The sequence below is a fragment of the Euprymna scolopes genome, chromosome 15 (assembly GCF_053919585.1).
Source record: "Euprymna scolopes isolate OS-2025 chromosome 15, ASM5391958v1, whole genome shotgun sequence".
Taxonomy (NCBI): domain Eukaryota; kingdom Metazoa; phylum Mollusca; class Cephalopoda; order Sepiida; family Sepiolidae; genus Euprymna; species Euprymna scolopes.
Genome location: NC_136496.1, coordinates 5820057 through 5840629, shown reverse-complemented (window position 1 = coordinate 5840629; position 20573 = coordinate 5820057). Strand labels below are relative to the sequence as shown.

General features: G+C 40.8%; 1 protein-coding gene across 2 annotated transcripts in view; it reads right to left on the bottom strand.

The window, feature by feature from the left end:
- Nucleotides 1–20573, bottom strand: part of LOC145293711 (1-deoxyxylulose-5-phosphate synthase YajO-like) — an 83311-nt gene extending 62738 nt beyond the window's left edge. The window contains exon 1 of one of the 2 annotated variants that reach the window (XM_080140142.1): nucleotides 20315–20573. In XM_080140142.1, the coding sequence (XP_079996268.1) occupies nucleotides 20315–20437 (123 nt within the window). In that variant the 5' untranslated portion in view covers nucleotides 20438–20573. The remainder of the gene's footprint in view (nucleotides 1–20314) is intronic. The other variant, XM_080140143.1, reaches the window with a different exon arrangement.

Sequence of the window (20573 nt, the reverse complement as noted above, 5' to 3'; positions counted from 1 at the left end):
GTAAAGAAATGATGAATGTGAGAAGTGTGAAGGGCCAACGTTGCCTTCACATTTTAGAAAAGTCTAATGGATGGGGCAAAAGTTATGGGGTAAAAAGTGTAATTTTTTGCAATTTTGGGGCATTTGTGATCCCTTTTCAGCTCCTGAGAATGCTGAATCCCAGTGAAAATGGACAAATGATGCAGTTAAGACATGTATATTTTAATTCAGCACCCTGGAAAACTACTATATAGACATACATAAGTTCTTGAGCAATATGAAAAAAAAAGCACCAAAAAGTCCCAGAGGGATGCGAACCAGAATTTTGCCAGGGTAATGCACACAGAATTTATATTAAGAACAATGGCCAAGTTTCAGGAAGATCTAATGGATGGATCAAACACTATGGGGCAAAAAGTGTAATTTTTTGGCCATTTTGGAGCATTTTTGACCTCTTTTGAGCCCTTGGGGATGCCGAATCTAAGTGTAAATGGATAACGGTGCAGTTTCAGGCCTTAACACATGTATATTTGAGTTGACCACCGTGAAAAACCACTTTATAGTCATAAATATCAAGTTTTTGTTGAGAAATATGAAAAAAGAGCCACAAAAGGGGCATTTTTAGCACTGAAAGTCCCCGGGGACGCGAACCAGAATTTTGCCAGGTCACCCATACTGGATTTATATTAAGAACAATGGGCTCCATATTTTGGCCAAGTTTTAAAAAAATCTACTGAATGGATCAAAAGTTATGGGGTAAAATGTGTAATTTTTGGCCATTTGGGGTCATTTTTTTTTACCTTTTTTGAGGCCCTGGGGGTGCAACAGGAATTTTTGTAAAAACATTTGTTTTACTGTGCACATCTATTTAATGAAATACAATTTGTGGCAAAATTTCAGGAAAAACTAATGGATGATTATCTGGCAATAGTCCGGACTAATGGACACACGGAAGCATGGACGCCACTAAAAACATAGGTCCCTCTCCGATAAATCAGGGGACCAATTAGTAAATAAAGTCCTAAGATAGTGAATTAAATAAAAACCAAACACCTTGTTTATACAAAAAAATAGCTTAATTAGCCCTCAAAATCAAGGAATTCTACCCTTCGCAAAATTGCAGCAAACAGAATTTTGTAAATATCGATTATACAGAAGCCCCACATCACAGACAGTCAAAAGGCTGTCTGAAAATAACTATCAATTTTCGGTCTACAGACTAGAAATTTGACATAAAGAGTATTGAGATTTGGGAAGATCTTTTTGATTGGTTTTCAGCCAGAAATTTGGCTGTTAAGGGGTCAAAGTTCAACGATTTGACCATTGAAAACTCTATCAAACTCCTCCGCCAATTTTGGGTCTAAACACTTGAAATTTTAGATATAAATTACTTGGACATGGATCTAACTTTATAATTTAGTTTGAGCTCAAAACAATAAATGTTAAGGATCATAATTGGGGTCAAAGTTTTTAAAAAATTACCTCTGCTGTCTCTAGCAAATTACTCAGCCAATTTTTGGTCAAAACTTTTGAAATTTTACATAAAGGGTATTCAGACATAGGGCAGGCTTTTTAATCATTTTTTGGCTGAAAATTTGGCTGCCAAAGGGTCAAAGTTTAAAAGATTTTACCTTTGCGGTCTCTAGCAAACTATTAAGCCAATTTTTTGTCTAAAGATTTGAAATTTTACATAAAGGGTATTTAGACATGCAGCAAGCTTTTTAATCAGTTATGGGGCAAGAATTTGGCTGGCAAGAGGTAAAAGTTTACAGAGTTGACCTTTGCAGACTCTACCAAACTCCTCTGCCAATTTTGGGTCTAAACACTTGAAATTTTAAATGTAGGTTACTGGGACATGGGTCAAACATTTTAATTTAATTTGAGCCCAAAACAATTTGAGGTCAAAGTTTAAAAAAATTTGACCTCTGTGATCTCTACCAACTTTTCTCTATGGTAGTTAGGGAAACCTATTATATAGAAAGGCATTAGTGTACATATTCACACCTTTTTAATATATACATAGGCACATAAAGTTATGAACAGAACATAGGGCCCGAGCAAAGCTGGGCTGAACTGCTAGTAATCTTGAAAAATACAAAAAATAAAAATTTACTTTAAAAACAAGAACATAGAAAAATAATCAAATTAAAAAATGGTAAAAATGATACAAATGTTCAGGATAGGAATATACGGATACACGTCTGGGAGAAAAAAAGAAAACCAGCACTCCCTACCTTCTTTTAATTACATGGTGTAATTTTCAGACAGCCTTTTGACTGACTCAGATTTTGGCCTTCTGTAGAATCGATGTTTACAAAACTCCTATTTTTTGCGATTTTGCAAAGGGCAGAATTCCTTGATTTTGAGGGCTAATTAAGCTATTTTTTGTATAAACAAGGTGTTTAGTTTTTATTCAATTCAATATCTTAGGGCTTTACTTTACTAATTATCTTTGAATTTGACCCAGAAAACTTATATTTATCTTTCAAAGAATTTTTACAATGAATTTATTTAACTTCAAAATTTAGCTGAATTGGTTAGCTTGCCATAAAAACATTTTTCATAACCTTTTTTTTTCACGTGTACAAATATTTTTCCTTTTGGAAATTAACTTTAGTCTTTTATCTTTCAAATACAATCAAAAAGTAGTCAGCAACCTACAAAAAATTTATGATAAATCGGCTTTCAAAACTGGGTCTCTCTATCTTTATTCAGCCATTTTTGCCCGTACCTACCTTTATCTGAAAACTGTGTAAAAAAAAAAAAAAAAAAAAAAATGAATATCTCCAGTTTAGAAAAATATTTGATGACATTGGAAGAGGTGGTCTCATGTTGTCAAGAGAAAAAATTAATTGCTGAAAAAAAAAAAAAAAGAAAAGGTAAATGTTTAGTTTACCGACCCATCGGCATTCACCTTTAATTTGTTGACTTATATAGGTTTTCGGCTACATTGAGAACGAATATCACATTTATTTTTTGTGCAAACAAGCAGTTATCCGTATTTGAAGACATTCAGTATCCAACGTAATCCCTATCATTTTTAATGGCGGCCATCTTGTTTTCTAATAACGAAAAAACGGCAAAAAAAGCTAAATATGCCACATGTAACTGGAATCCCCCCCCTCTCCACCACCGGCGTTTTTTAAATTTTTAATGAATGATTTTTCTGACAAAGGGAGAAGAAAAAGCTGTATTCTAGGTTGACAGTATTTTGCACGAACAGTTGGCAGAGGTGGTAGAAATTTTCTGTTTCTATGTCTATCCTTGTAGACATGTCACTAGTAAGGGTGCTGGAGGTAACCGTTTTATCTGAGCTGACGTTATCAAGGACCCGAACCTTGGATTAATCACTAAGAAGGCTGTCCTATAAGCAGGCGCAAAGTACTGGGGCTGCTGTATTGCCATTTGGTGAATGGATTCCGGATCATGCAGTAGCTTCTGGTGAGGCCTCTTGATGCCATATTAGTGGGTAATTATTACGACTTTACCTTATCATGTTCTACAAAAAAAAAAAAATTTCTTCGTTTCTTTTTCTCTCTTAGTTTCCCCTCTCTGTCCTGCTCTAAGCCTGACAACCTAGTCCACAAATTCCAAAATGACAAGTTTCAAGAAAAAATATACGATTAAACCCGGATCTCCAACTTCCAACATAGACCCCCACTACCATATCTCCTTCACCAACATCAGAGGTTTACGTTCTAACCTTCCAAAGGTTGAAACCCAATTACAGGAGACTAAACCTGACCTTTTATTTTTAAATGAAACTGGCATTGGACAGACTATTTCCCTAGATGAGTTCGTAATTAAAGGATACTCTAACTTAACTTCTAAATCTGACCCCCAAGATCGCCATGGGCATGGAATATGTGGCTATATTAAAGATGGCTTTCCATGTGGTAGGGACATCTCCAGAGAAGATCCTAACTTACCCTATATATGCTTTCGGGTTGCACTTGCTCACACTACTGCATTTATATTTACTCTCCATCCTCCCCACAACAGCGGAGTTACTATCTTTAAAAGCATATCTGAGAAAGTTGACAGTCCTGCCTGCTTATCCTTCAGCTAACATTCACGTATGTGGAGACTTCAATGTTCACAACGTCAAATGGTTGACCCACTCAAACAAGACCGATGATGAGGGGAGGTTCTGTCATGATTTCTCCATTGCTTATGACCTCACTCAGATTGTTCACGAACCCACCCGTGTGCCCGACAATGACAGCCAGTATGCGAGTCTACTAAAGCTTTTTCTCACAACTTGCCCTGAATTATGTTCAGTTTCTGTTCTGTCTCCTCTTGGATCTTCCGACCACTCTGTTGTATCAATTAAGATAAAAATGAAATATAATAAGTCCCCAGACGTACCTCTCCATCGTACAGTATATTGATGCACTATGACTGACTGGGATAGCTTCTGTATATTTATATCGGATCCACCTCTGCGTTCCATGTTTAAAAAGGATGTGTCCTCTATAGTTTCAGACCTGACGGAATGGTTAATTGTAGGTATAGACCGCTTCATATCCTCAAAAAAGTTCCAGCAAAAACCTAACAGCCAGCCATGGTTCTCTCCAGAATGTGCTGCTGCCATTGTGCACAGAAATCACTTTTTCCACTGCTTTCAACGTAATAGATGTATGGAAACTAAAGCCGCTTTCAGGACTGACGGTAATCATTGTAAGAAAGTAATAAAGAACGCAAGAGAGTTGTATGCTCAGTCCGTCAAGTCCAAAGTAGCTGAGCAGCAGCTTGGTTCACACCAGTTTTGGCAAATAGCAAACAGAATCCTGAACAGAAGCATGTGCTCTATCCCAACTATCATCAATGGACCTGAGTTAATCTCGTCAGCATCTGACGAAGCCAAACTCTTTTCTAAGAACTTTGCAGCTAATTCTACCTTTGCGACCAAGGCCGCCAACCCCCAATATTTCCTCCTGTATCAGAAAACACGCTATGTGATATACATATATCTGTACATGATGTTGCCAAGCTAATCAAAAACCTTGATTTCAGTAAAGCAACCGGCCCTGACAGTATTCCAATTATAGTACTCAAAAAACTTCAACCAGAACTAGCGCCTATACTTACAAAACTGCTTAAACATTGTCTTAAGGAGAATTGCTTCCCATCACCCTGGAAAATCTCATCAGTATGCCCTGTATTTAAGAATTCAGGTGATCGCTCATCCCCCTCTCAGTACAGGCCGATAAGTCTCCTGTGCATCATAAGTTGCTTGAATCTGTGTTAAATAGAGAAGTAATCAACCATCTCAGCAAAAATAACCTTCTTAGTGACACACAATATGGTTTCCGTTCTGCTAGATCTATAGCAGATGTGCTTACAGTTATATCTCATAGGATTAGCGAATCTCTCGACGGAGGCAACCTTTCTAGGGCAATTGCTCTTGACATATCAAAGGCCTTTGATAGGGTATGGCATAAAGGTTTACTTCACAAGATCTCTAGCTATGGTATAGCTGGAAATGTTTTCTCAATTATTAAATCATTTCTATCTGACAGGTTCATAAGAGTAGTAGTTGATGGGCAAAAATCAGAAGCTCACAGTATTAATGCTGGAGTCCCTCAGGTCAGGGGTCCATCCTGGGCCCAACTCTTTTCCTGATCTACATTGATAATCTTCAAAATCACATCCTTACATCATTTGTAGACATTTATGCTGACGACACTACCATTTATGGTAGCACATCTAAGACAGTAAACAACCAAGTTCTCTCCGATTCTCTCTCCACTGATCTTGAGCACGTGGTACAATGGGGAAAGGAGTGGCTGGTTACTTTTAATGCATCTAAAACCTAGCTTTTATCCTCACATCATCAACGTTCTGATCCCCATCTGGCATCAATTGAAATGAATGGCTCTCGTCTTGAGAACGCCTCAAGTTTTGACAAGCTTCTGGGCTTGACCTTTACTCCTGATCTTAAATGGAACAGGTACATCAAATCTCTTGCCAAGGCCGCTGGAAAAATGGTAAGATCCTTCTATCAATCCAGTAGCTATCTCACTGCTGATGCAATTCTCTATCTATATAAGAGCCAGATACGTCCAAGGATGGAATACTGTTGCCACATATGGGCAGGAGCTGCTAGAAAAGACTTGTCCTGCCTTGATAGGGTTAAAATAGACTTCGTAGCCTCGTAGGAGATATCCTTTTCTCTTCCCTGCAACCTCTATCTCACAGAAGAGATGTTGCGAGTTTGTTTCTGATGCATCGTTATTTTCATGGGAAGTGTTTGACTGAGGTTCAGTCTATGGTCCCCCCTCGCCAAACTTTCACAAGAAACACTCGTCTAGCTGTAAACACTATCAATAATCACCTCACTTGTTATCTGTGCCTAAACCTAAACGTAGATTCCATGAACAAAGCTTCTTTCTTAGAACTGCATGCCTGTGGAATTGTCTTCCATTTTCCTGCTTTCCAGCTGACTACAATATGGTTGTCTTCAAGACTAACGTAAACAAGTTCTTGATGAGCTGTTCCACTTGTTAGAAAATTTACCGAATTTCCATTGCTATAATGTCCAATTTTTACTGTACACTCTTTAACCCTTATCCTCGAGTGGCCTCTTAGCCTTGATAAGTGGCGATGCCTATGTAAAAAAAAAAAAGAAAAAAAAAGAAAATGTTTAGTAACTTTTTTCTTTTAATATTCATAAAGAGTAAAACTTTTTTTTTCAAAATAAATAAATAAATGTTTGCAAATGTGACAAATAATCATTTAGCTACTACGGCAACGTCAGTAAATAAAAAATGTTACGTGCTTGGAGGTTAAGGGAGCCACCATCATTTTTTTCTGCTGGTCGCCATGGAACTCAACTCAGCTTAAACCCAACGGATGTACGGAACGACCCTGCCTTGTTTTTCGCACAGCTGGATTTATATTTTAGGCAGAAGGCGATATCCGGGCAGGATAAGTTTTGCCACTTGGCGGCTATTTATGTTATCATCGAGAGAGTTAATTATATCTCCTCCCAAAGAGAAACCATATGAAATCCTCCGGGAAAGAGTGACAGTATTTTTTTAGATTAGGTCCACCTCCACAATTTTCTTTTAAATGACACCTTTTATAGGTTTTCGACTATGCTGAATACGAAAATCGTATTGTAATTTTGCAGAAATAAATACTTATCGAGATATAAAAAGTTATATTATGCATTGTATTCATTGGCGGCCATCTTTTTTACGCGCATGCGCGCGCCATAAACAAATCTACTCACCTATAACTAACACTCTGCCCTTCGGGTCAAGATGAAAGTGTAGTATCTGTTCTTCAGATGCTGCACTTCAATTTCTTGTTCTCTGTCAGTCGAGGAGAAATCCTTCACGACTGAGACAATTTTTATTTTTGTTCCTGTTCTCCACTTTAAAAAATGACCCTGGCGTCCAACTCTTTCCCGTGGGGAGGCATTGTAAATAGAAACTGACACTGCACGCGCATAAAAAAGATGGCCGCCAAAGAATACAATGCATAATACAACTTTTTATATCTCGATAACTAATTATTTCTGCAAAATTTCAATGCGATTTTCATATTCAGCATAGTTCAAAACCTACACAAGTTGTCATTTAAAAGAAAATTGTGGAGGTAGACCTTATCTGAAAATTTACTGATAGCACGCCATCACAGTTTCTAAAACGCCTGCAGAAATTGGCTGAGTGGACGGTGGACAAAAACATTGTCAAACACATCTTCCTGCAGCACATACCAACCGAATATAAGGTGGTAATAGCTGCACAAGATAAGTCTACACCAGTTGAACGATTGGCTGAGATAGCTGACCATATAGCCGACATAATGTTGACACGATTTTTTTTGTTTTGTATGAACCTTAACACTTACCACACGAGCGTGTGTGTGAGTGAGTGACAGCACATATTTCATTATAAAAGTTCTATTTTTTTTTGATAAAAAGAATAAAACAGTTCATAAACATATTATTCAGGAAAAAACAGATCATAAATATAAAAAAAAAAACCAGCCCATTAAGTTCAAATAAAGACTGTTTGAATAAAACTTCTAAAAAAACAGGTACATTTAATACAGTTTTGGTCATCCATAGCTAAAAATTTGTCAGATGTCACTTCCGCCAGATGGCTTTGTAAACATAGGGAGGCGGATTGGTGCCTATATCCTACTTGTTTGCACAAAAAAAACAAACGCGATATTCGTTCTCAGCGTACCTGAAAACCGCCAAAATTCGGCAAATTAAAGGTGAAAGTCGGTAATGTTGGAATTTTTTCTTGTACCAATAATAGCGCATCCCCCCCCCCTGTTTATATTTATTATTTTTTATCTGCTTCTTGTATTTGATTCTTTGTATTTCATATCTTTTTTGATTCTTAGTTTCGTACATTTTGGGTTTGTACGAAACTCACTTTAATTTGGAGAAAAGGGAAATGCTAGCTCCGTGATGATGTCACGAGCCGAGCGCAAGATTCGCTCTCTTTTGAAATTCCGGCGATGAGGATATTGGACATTCGTTTCATTGCCCGGTGCTGAAAATGGAATTTTGATGAGCCTCCTTCAAAGAAGAAAACCCGGCAAGAATACCCCGGGCATGTGACGAGGCATGCTTCTGAAAAATATCTATGTGGCTACGGTTTTGCACGTATTTTTGAAGGAGTGTAATTATTTTTAAAAAGACCTTATTTTACGTGACAAGGAATTTTGGAACCTTCTACAAAGAAGAAGACCCGCCAAGAATACCCCGGACATGTGATGCGGCATGCTTCTGAAATCTATCTGTGTGTCTACGGTTTGCACGCAAATATGGAAGGAGAGAAATTCCTAAAAGGACTTTAAACAAAAAAAAAAAAAAAAGGCACATGCCTGACTGGCTTTCAATTTGTGAGTACGCTCCTAAAATTTACTACATATGAGAGTGTGATTAGGAAATACTATGTTGCATCATATTATTGTATTCGTTCATGGATATGACATCTTCATTATAAGAACCAGTGTTATTTTTTTCATTATATGTTACCGTGACGTTTTTTTAAATTTAATGCCCGCAAAGGGAAAAATTTGCAACTAATTTTATTGTGAATAAAATCTCTTCTTCGTTTCAAAGCAAGACCTTTATATTTTATTCTTTACCCCCTCCCCTTTTATTCTATGCTTTTATTTTTTTTCAGGTTAGTTACTTTAGCGTCGAATTTATCTGGAAACAAGATAAATTTCCAACAGTAAACTAAAAAAATACCAATGTCTGTATGTTGTTCATTAGGTACCTCCATGGCGATGTGTAAAACATCAGTAATACACACATTAATAGTGACGTCATCATTTCGTGTGTTTGTGTTTATTTCTATGGATAAGCGTTCATGTTATAATTGTTAATGGAGTAACGTCTTTTTTTTTGCCATGGATAAAAAATAATATAATACTTACCTTTTGTAAAACAAATACATTTGTATTAACGAACTACATACTAGAGTTAATAAAATAAAATAAATTTTAACCTGTTCTGTTGATACATGTATCTACAAATGCTTGTCCTTACAGGCTTCCGTATATTTTTGAAAAAAAAAAGCGCACATTTTAATTTCAACCTCTGTCATTTTAAATAATCAAATTGAAACATATTTTTTTTAGTCGATTTTTCTTTTGCAATTTTTATTATCTCAAGAGTCATATATTATATTATATTATATGAATATATTTTTTGGTAAATGTTTAGTTTTAACTACAACAGAAAACCGACCCATAAAATGTATTTCTTTATAGGTTTTCGGGGGCCGCTGACAACGAATCTGATATTCAAACCCGTCGCAAATTTATGGTATTAACCCCTGAACCCTCGCACTATTTTGTGCCAACAAACCGCCATCGTTTATGCTATTCTTACGTGATGAGTTTGCGCATGGACGCGCGTAGTAAAGTGACTTGTCACATTGCGGAAGAATTTTTTAGCAGACATTTAAAATAACAAGAAAGTTTTCAAAAACAAAAAAATGTGATTCATTTTTTTGTGTTACGTAGTTTTTGATGCTTTTTAATTGATCTAAAAAATAAAGTTTTCCCGAGCGGTTTACAAAAGACACCACCCGTCCCCTCTGCCCCTGCCCCTCCACCGCCCTACTACCCAATGTAAACAGAATTTTTGTGAAAAACTAAACAGTTCTGCTCGGTGTATGTCGGCGCGTTACTTACGGTAAATTAAACTGCAGAAGCACCTGTTAAATGTTGTACAAGTTTTATAATTGAATACCCCCCTCCAAACCCCCCCCCCCAAAAAAAAACGAAAAATAAAAATGCTTTTGTAAACCGCTCGTGAAAACTTAATTTTTTTAGATCAATAAAAAAGCATCAAAAACTACATAACACAAAAAATAGTGCGAGGGTTCAGGAGTTAATACCATGCAAACGGTAAATTTGCGACGGGTTTGAATATCAGATTCGTTGTCAGCGACCCCGAAAAACCTTTAAAAAAAAACAAATTGTATTAGTCGGTGTTCTGTTGTACCTATTTACTATGCCTCCCCACGGGACAAAGTTAGACACCAAGGTCGTTTTTTAACGTGGAGAAAAGGTACAAAAATAAAAAATTGTCTCAGTCGTGAAGGACTGATCCTCCACCGAAAGAGAACAAAAAATGGAAGTGCAGCATAGTTAAAGTAAACATTTACCAAATTATTTTGCAGTTTATTTCTTGCAGTTTATTTCTTGCAGGATATTAAATTCTTAATTTCTTTACCACACCTGTTTTGTAGTGCAGAAACTATCGTATAATTATCATGTCGATTTTTAAATATTGTCCATCAGAAGAATAAGAACTCATTAACTTTAAAACCAAAATAAAAAAAAAAAAATTTTCAAAAAATTGATATAATAATAATCAGACGATCGTTTCTCCACTTCAAAACAGGTTGAACATTTTAACATGCTGAAAGAAATAAACGAAAAGATGGAAAGCATCTTAGAATTTGGAATGTAGACTTTTTGTCATATCGAGCTTCATAAAAAGAAGGATTCGTATAAATAAAAAGTGAAAAAGTGAGGAAGAAATTCTTGAGGGTAAAAAACAAACATAAAAAAAGTTGAAAGTTAAGTTTAATACTTACAATTTTTTGTCCAATTTTGAATCGATAGATAATCGTTCGTCTCCGGTGATTCTTTGATCGCAAATGTGGAAGGAAATAAGAACAGACGAATCAGTTGAATAAACTAATTTGGCGTCGTAGGATTGCAATTCTTAATAAATGTGCCTTTCTGAGAATTATACTGCGATTTTCAATTTCAGTTTTTCTCGGGCTTCTTGGAGGTATACTAACACCGGAAAAATAAATAATGGGGCTCTAAGATTCATTCATACCAACTAGTTAAGGGACTGATCCACCATGATGGGATTTTCTTGTTTGTTCTTATAATCGGCGTGTGCCATGCCTAGGCAGGGAACACGTACTCGAGCCTGTTTCATGTGAACGCGCACAAACTAGCGGTGTGTATCCACCTACGACTAAATACAGAGCGGGATAGCCTCCTCCTATCACATCTGATTTTGATTTTAAGTTGGTGTTTAAAATGCGAAATAAGATAGTAATGAGAGATTGGACCCCCCCCCCTCGCTCTATCTCTATGCGTGATGTCCACACAACTAATCTAGCTACGCCTGAGATTGCTAGGAACACCATTCCTTCCTCTCTAGGCCACAGCGGATCTGCGTTGTAGACCACAGATGCTAAATCCAGGCACATCACCTGGTCGGGAACGATGCGAGCCGTGACCTCGCTGACATACGCCCAGTATTCTCGTAGCTTGGAGCACTGGAAAAAGCGTGTACGACGGTTTCCTGTGCTCCTCCTCGCACCGAGGACAATTTGGGTTTATCTCATCGTTGTAACTGTGACACCTGCCATTAAGGACAAGCGTGTTCCTAACCAGTCGCCACGTCAGGGAAAACTCGGAGTTGTTGAGGTAACACCGGCCTGGTGTCCAATTCCACAGAGAGCGCACCTCCCCGTCCTACAGTTGCAGCCGTTCCCTAGTGGGTCTGACGTGGTCCCTTCCACTAACTCCCTGTAAAATGCCCTTCTAGCCCGGGCAAGGTCACTGGACCCCGACAACGCTGAGCGCCTCTCGGCATTCGTCATAGAACCGCGGCTGCTTTCTCGGCTTGCGTCTACTTTCGACCGAGTGATCGGGGATGAGGTCAGGAAAAGCTCTACTGACAACAGGGCCCCACGCAGATTCTTCTACCAGAGTTCTACCCAGGAACGCCAGTCTCTCGGCACGTTTGTGGCTCATCAAATCTGGCATCTCCAAGCCCCCATAAATCGGACGTTGAGTACAGACCTGTCTACGGACCAGCGGCTGCCGCCCATTCCACAAAAGGGAAAAGAGCAACTGGGTCAAAGCCACAAGACAATTCGCAGGGAGGGGAAGTACAGCCACCTTGTAAAGGATGAGCAGAAAGACGTATGTAGCACACGCCTCCACTCTACCTTTGAGGGACAACCCCTCCGAAGCCAAGTCCTCACCGATGCTCCAACCATTGCATGTACCTCCGACCAGTTTTTGTCGAGCTGGAGGCCTGGTCCAAACCAAACTCCAAGTATGCAAACCGGGTCGTCTGTCCAGCCAAAAGAGCCCGGCAGTGCTAAAGAGCCCTGCTATGCAGTCAACCTCAGGCCGACGGACTTGCTAAGATTGACAACTACTCCTGTGACTTTCTCATACCGCTTGAGTGCCTTAATCACCGCAAAAATGTCATGATGGGTCGACATGCACACTGTGACATCATCAGCAAACGTGGATACCGTGGCCCAGGCACTCTCAGGCAATTCAATACCAAGTAGGGCCAGTCCAGTCTCCCCTGTCCTCAGCTTGCGCAGGAAAGGTTCTAACGCGAGGACATATAATAGGGGAGACAACGGGCACCCCTGGTGCACTGACCGGGAAACAGCGAATGGCGCTGACTGCACCCCGTTTACCTGCATGACTGACGTCGGCCGAGCATACAGAATGGAGATCCATCTGCGGAAGTCAGGCCCCAAACTGCCAGCCTCCAATACAGATCCCAAGAAGCGATGGTCCACCCTGTCCAACGCCTTGGACGGATCCAAATTGATCAACGCGGCTTCAGTGTCGTCTCCTAAGTTTTCTATGATCGTGCGAATCAAGTGCAGATTGTTTTGAATCGATCTCCCCTTCACAGCGTAATTCTGATCCGGTTCGACCAAGTCGGTGATAATAACCTGCAGACGATTCGCAAGAACTCTAGCCAAAATTTTGACATCCGCATTTAAGAGCATGATGGGCCTATAGTCATCTAGCCCCCCAACACACCCGTCCTTCTTCTGAAGAAGTGTGACCACTCCCTTGGTAACCTGACTCGGGATGGATCCTGTGTCAAACGAGTGGTTAAACACGTTCGTCAGAATGGGAACGAATATGTGCGACAGCCTCAAGTACAATTCATAGGGCAGACCATCGAGTCCGGGTGATTTGTCGTATCCAACCTGCCTCAACACAGCAACGACCTCACGCTCTGCAACCCGACCATCACAACTAGCCGCTCGGGCCGCCTCCAGGCGGGGCGAGCCAGCTAAATAGTTGTCAAACTCCTGGACGTCGAGCCTGGACAGCTGTGTGAAACGATCCTCGAAGTGCACCTGAAACCGCTCGCAAATCTCCCGAGACGACACTAATAAGCGCCCTTCCGGGCCCTGGATTTCTCGGATGTAATCCACCGATTTGCGCCCGAGTGAAGCTCTATGCTCTGAAGCGTCTACATTCACGGCTTCGTTGGATACTTTACATAACCTAGCCCTAGTTACCTGGCCCTGATACTGCTCGCTAGCCGAACAGTTCAGGTCCCCCTTAGCTAGTTCTATCTCTAGGGGGTCCCACCCTGCCACCGTCCGGGCCAGCCTATCCTCTAGATGCTTCTCTGCCTTGCCCTTATTTAGTGCGAGGCGCTGGCCGTACTTGACAGAGAAGTCCCTAATGTTAGCTTTAGCACTAATCCACTACTTATTCCCGGTTACCGCCCCCACTAGCTCCTTCTTGATATGTTCAACCAGCTTTTCCTGGAAGTCGGCCAACCTCAGTAAGGAGGTGTTCAACTTCCAGTACCCAGCCAGTTTGTGCTTCCTATCTAAGTTGATCCGAGCCACAAGTAGTCTGTGGTCGGAGTGACCTAACCAGTGGAAGTGGGACAGGTAGTATAATCGAGGGTGCCTCTTCTAACTAACAACCGATCCAGGTAGGTACCTAGACTGGAGGGCCTATTAGAGAGTCACGTCCACGTCTCCCGCCCCGGATGATCCACCTGGAATCTATTGACCAGATTGCACGAAGCCATCAGATCTGACAGACTGGTGTCACACCCATCCGTCCTGTTAGTCCCGCCCACCTTATCTACCCTCGGATCAAAGATGGCATTCCAATCACCCACTAGGACTAACCGTTCCGAACCCCCAAGAAACATCTCTAACCACCGAAAACAGGAAACCCGCTTTCGTGTGGGATTAGGCGCATAAACAGCAACGACTCGAAACGATCTATTTTCAACGGCAACATCGGCCACCACAAGGCTGCCATCAGTATCCGCGTGCACAACACTAACCGCTGCTGAAAGAGTGCGTCTAACTAGCAAGGCCACCCCCCTACTATGATGGTCACCAAATGCTGAAAAGACAACGTAATGCCCCATCAGCACCCGTTGATCATCAACTGAAATGAAGTGAGTTTCTTGCAGTACGGCCACATCTATGTTCATGGACATGAGGTCCCTCAGTACCCTAGCGGCTTTACTTTGGTACCTCATGCCCCCCACGTTCATACTAGCTAGGCTCAAATACGTAGCCATTATGCCTATTCAGTGTCAACCACCGGCTTGAATCTTTTGCAGTCAGGATGCCGCAGGATTGAGCAAGGTTACCCAAAAGCAACTCAGATGTGACTCGTCCGTCTCGCGCAATTCCCTTGACATCCAGCGGCAAAGTTAACTTTATGGCCCTATAGAACGAAGGGTGGACGTATAGTGGGACCCTCCCCTCACACATATTCACCAACTGTTTGAGGGAGTCGTGCCCCTCCTCCACCAACTTTGTGACTTTGATTGATGTTTTCACAGACTCTATCATGTTCCACATGGCCTTGGTGCGTCATGAGTAGAGGAGTGTTTTTGAAACGAGTAGGATCCGTGGTCGATAGGCCACCCACTGTCTCCAGCTTCTGGAGTGGCTTCAGGAGTCCCCTCTGCCTGGGAGTTATCTTATTGGCTACATGGTGAGGATCAACCTCACACATCCGGTCTCCGGGTAGGAAGGGGAGCTTCCTGGTCTTTTCTCTCCTTACGGGAGAGGCCGATGCCGCTCTGCAGCTAGTTGGTGTTGCTGGCCTCTCTCTTGACAAAGAACGGGCGGCAGCTGGGGGTGTATCGAATAGGGGTGGGGATTACGGTTCAACAGAGGGAGTCTGGGATTCGGGGGCCTGAACCGTAGAGACAGTCTCCTCTAGATGCATAGGGGATGGGGAACGGGACCCAGCATCCTTGGCCTTCTTGGCCTTTTTCAGGTCTTGTTTTCATCATTCCACAACGACTGCTGGACTGCAGCTGACGACTTGCTCCCCTTCAGAATCTGATGAGGAGACCGTATTCTTCCTTTTCAAGGACGACGACTGCAGATCCTTTTTCATGTTCGGAGATTGCGGCTCTGTGCTCTTGGTGGAGGAGCCACGTGATGACCCTGAGGGAGCCTGCTTACGTTGTTCTTGCGGGGACTGCTCTTTTGGTTTAGAGGGGGTTTTTGCTGATCTTCTGGATACTACTTTGCTCGCTACTGGCTTTCTTCTGTGCCCCCTCCGGCTGGCTTTTCAGTGGCCGCTGGTGCCACTGCCTCAGTTGTTCTGGTTGTTTCAGTGGCAGCGGGTTTCAGTGGCAGCGGGGGGGGGGACGTAGGAAATCTTTTGGGGCATTCCTTCATCATATGCCCCTGCTTCAAGCAATGCCAACAGCTTGGCTGCCGACCTTCAACAATGACGCTCATTGTCCAGGTCTTGCATCTGAGTACAGCGGGGATTTTATCGAAGCTGTCGCGGTCCACTCTCATTTTTAGTTTGTAGTCCCCCAATAACAGATTAGGGGGACCACGCACTGGCACTACGGCTTCGACGTCCCCATACTGGCTCATCGCAGCCCCAAGCTGCTTTGAGTCGATGTAACAGGGGACGCTAAGAATGGAGACGTTGGTGTGTTTCTTACTCAGATACTCCGGCTTGAGGCGCAAATGACCCCACCCCAAGTCGGTCCTGGACAATCTCACTGTGTCTTCCTCTGTGGGCAAAAGAAGATCCCACATCCCGTAGGCTCTTCTACAGATGTACATAGCTGGGATACTAAGCTCCCTCAGCATATGAGCTATTACTTCCCTCGAGACCCGAGTCAACGATTTCTTTTTAATGTCAATAGTGACTAGAGATACTATCCTTCTCTCTAGTCTGGCTACTGTAGTTGGTAACGACTTGATGATGTTGCCTACCGTCAGCTCCTTATATTTGTGTAGTATAACTGCTGGTAGTCCTCAGGTGCCAACTGAGACTGGGGCCCCCAGGTCCTCTCTTGAGTTGCCGGTCGCACTGGCGTGTTTGAGTGTGTCCTACTAGACGGTGGCGGCGTTCATTGTCCGGGAGGAATCGTGCTATCCAGGGACTCCTGGGTGACCGGAAGCGCCGGCCAATCAGAAGGCTTCTCGGCTGGTGACGTCACAGTGGCACCAACTGCCCCATTCTTATGTTCAGGGTGAGCGGTTCCCGCCTTCCTTTTCTTGGAGCGCGATCGTCTAACTCCCGCCTGGGCCGATTTCCTGCTCCTAATATCGTTGTCGCAACTGTCATAGTTGCTGCTGCTGCTGAGCTCCATATCCCTCTTCAGGGTCTGCGACAGCTCTATGTCAAGGCTGATGATGTTGTTGACAGCCTGCTCCCGGTCGTTGCGCATCGCATTCTTGATTGCATGATCCGGGTCGGTGGTTCTCAAATGTGAGCGTACCCGAATGTTTCAATCCCAGCCCCGGGAGTACGCTCCTCCTCTGGGTCGGGGAGCTGACAGTTGAAGCCCTGGGTCTCTCCCACCGATCCGGATTACCTCTCCCAGCTGGCCTAGTTCTACTGCTGCTGGGGACAGCAACATCGAAAGTATCAGAGTAGCCTAAGGCTCTAAACTCTGCTTCTAGAGTGCGGGGGCAGCACACGTACTGGCCTTAGGGGTATGGCTCTTTATGGGGCCTGTTCCGATGACAGGGACACAGGCGGCAGAACCCGGGCTAGGTAGAGTAGCAGAGCCCGGACCGCAGGGAGTGGGTGGAACAGTTGTGGACCCGGTCCAGCACTCAGATTTGACCGCGAAGGCCCCCTCTGAGAACCGGACCCCAGGCTAGGCATTGCTGCGCTGGAGCCTGGACCAGCTACCCTTCTCTTCCTCTTCCCGGAGCTAGACCCACCGATTTGAGTTAGAGGGTGATTCCGTTGGGCTTGACCCGCAACAACACCCTACGTAGCTCGGCCAGCTGCTTAAGTAAGCCCGAAAAGAGAACACTAAAACCTGTAAAAAAATCAAAAAAAGAGACAGTTAGTGGCCCCCAAAAAGGGAGGAAAGCAGACCAAGGAAGCAAGACAGATGCTTCCTTGAAGGAAACCCAAACCAACTAACGCCGGACACGATAGTCTAGTGGGGGAGAAATACTTGGCTAAAATGAACTGTATTCATTTTACCGGCGTAATATTAGTGAGGTTGGTCCCAATGAAAACAAACAAACGACTCTAATTAATTCTAGAACAAAATTTATGTAATCAAAAGTAGATTGGAAGTTTCTTGATTCCATCTAAATTAATTGCCTGTTTTGTTGGTGTTTCGTTGATATATGTTCATGCGTTTCACTCGTGCTTAGCCGCATGTTTCACTCGTGTTTGATGAATGACTCGTGTTTGGCAAACGTTTCACTCATGTTTGGCGAATGTTTCACTCGTGTTTAGCCGGTAAGAGAAGGAGCGGGGGGGCGAAGAAAGAAAGAGGGGGGGGGGGGGAATGAAGACTATGATTTTTGAAACCGCGACATTTAACATTATAGGTTTATAAAAATTACTATTTTAAATTGTAGCTAAAACCCCATCTTAGACGTTGGAAATGAACAGTGAGATGTTATATATTTTGAGGGTAAACAATATCGTATAAACATATTCAAAAAGAAAATATATTTGCCTTCATCTTTTAAAATTAATTTAAGTGATTTAAAAATAATGGTGCTAATGTACTTACTGATCCGCGCTATTTTTTTAAATCGTATTTCCAAGTTTAATTAAAGCTTTATGCTATGCTTTTTTATTCAATTGAAACGTTAAAGTACAGAATAGGTACAAAACACCCTCCCCATGTTAAGAATGGCTTTTTAAATAATATTATTTCAGCACGAATCAATAAGTGCATGAGTACCAAAATAATAAACCAAAAGTAATGAAAAAACACTCTAGAGGAAAACTGGGTTGGGACAGCTAGTTATATATTTGGAGGAAGAAAAATACTTTACAAATTGACATGAAACCAAAATTATTTGTGTTCATTTTTTTTTTTAATAAAATATTTAAATTGATAAAAAAATAAGGTATCATTATACAAACACCGTGACAGCGAATTAGTAAAATCTTTTACGTAGTATTCTGTTACGTTTCGGTGTGCTGAACACGAATCTGAAAACTGGGTTAGGGTTAGGGTTAGGGTTAGGGTACATTTTTTTCTACTAATTCGCTGTCACGGTATTTGTATAAATTTACAATAAATAATAAACAAATTAAAAAAAAAAAAAGGTACTTGTACAGTTTAGTCAAGACATTAAAAAATGAAAATAACGGAAAAAGGTTATATTGTACGTATCTGTTTTGGACTGAAGATCTCTGAAAAAAAAATTCATTTAATTTGACTGAGTACTCTTTATGGTCTGAAGTTCTCTGAAAAAAAATTTCACTTAATTTCATCAAGTAGTTTTTATTTTACAGCAGAAAAACACGTTTTTATGAGAGCGCGTTGAAGTCAGCCATTACGAAATTTGTTGAACTCGCTAAAGGGAGATAACTCCAGTTAAAGCGCCGACACTCCCTCCTCATCTTTAATACTAGCTTTTCTTCCTAAAAATCGAACCTTTTGCTCGGTATCATAACAAATTGTTTTTTCACTGTAAAAAAAAAAAAAAAACTACTTGATGAAATTAAGTGATTTTTTTTTTTTTTTCGGAGAACTTCAGACCATAACAAGTACGTACAATATAACTTTTTTTTTCAATATTTTCATTTTTTTAATGTCTTGACTAAACTGTATAAGCGCCAAAAAAAAAAAATCAATCAATTAAAAGATAAAATGACATTTTTAGGTATAATTTTCAACATTTAGTAAGACGTTAGAATGACTTACCATTACTGGATTTATTTCTTATGCATAATGCAAAGCAATAGTTAATTAAACGCCTGGTCGGGGCAGCTAATTATATATTTAGAAGGAGAAAAATGCTGCATAAATTTACATAAAACAAAATTAAATATTTACCAATATCTATCGTAAAAAAATATAATTAATAAAAAGAAATAAAGGTGCTAATGCAGAGATTGATCCGCGCTATTTTTTTTAAATCGTAATTCCACGTTTAATTAAAGTTTTTGATGTTTTTTTTTATTCAATTGTAAAGTTAAAGTATAGAATAGGCACAAAACACCCTCCCCTCCCCATGTTAAGAATGGCTTTTTAAATAATAACGTTATTATTTCAGCACGGATCAATAAGTGCATGAGTACCAAAATAAACAAGCCTATATAAAAAATATTTCGGTACTTGATGAGGAGTGTGGACCCTACGCAAACGTTTGGGTTACCGACCCCTGGGCATTCACCTTTAATTTGTCGACTTTTAAAGGTATTCGGGTACGTTGAGAACGAATATCTCATTCATTTTTTGCACAAACAAGTAGTTATCTATATTTGAAGACATTCAGTATCCAACGTAATCACTATTCTGGCTCTTTTGGGCGTTTTTTCCTAAATGGGAAACAAAATGGCCGCCAGCAAAATCAATAGTGAATACGTTGGATACTGAATGTCTTCAAATATGGATTACTTCTTATTTGCGCAAAAAATGAATGCGATATTCGTTCTCATTGTATCCGAAAACCTAAAAAAAAGTCGACAAATAAAAGGTGAATACCGAGGGGTCAGTAAACTAAAAAACAAAAAATTACCAAAACGTTTGCGTAGGGGGGTCCGTCCCACTCCTCATCAAGTACCAATATTTCAATCAATCAAAAAATAAAATAAAAAACAAACTTACTTCACCAAAAGTTAGAGTTCCAAGACAAATATTTGAGACCTTGAGTCCTGATTTTCCCAAGTTTTTGTAACAAAAAGTTTCTTTTTTCTCGTTTGATTCATTATCTTTCGATTCGTGTGACATGTTTCAAAGTTGCTTCTCGGGAAAATAAAATTTTTTTTCAGTTTTAGGCTATGCTACCACGGTCGTAGTTATGCTCGTTTGTTCACTGCACAAGTGCACAATAATAAAAACCACCGATACGCATGACGATACATGC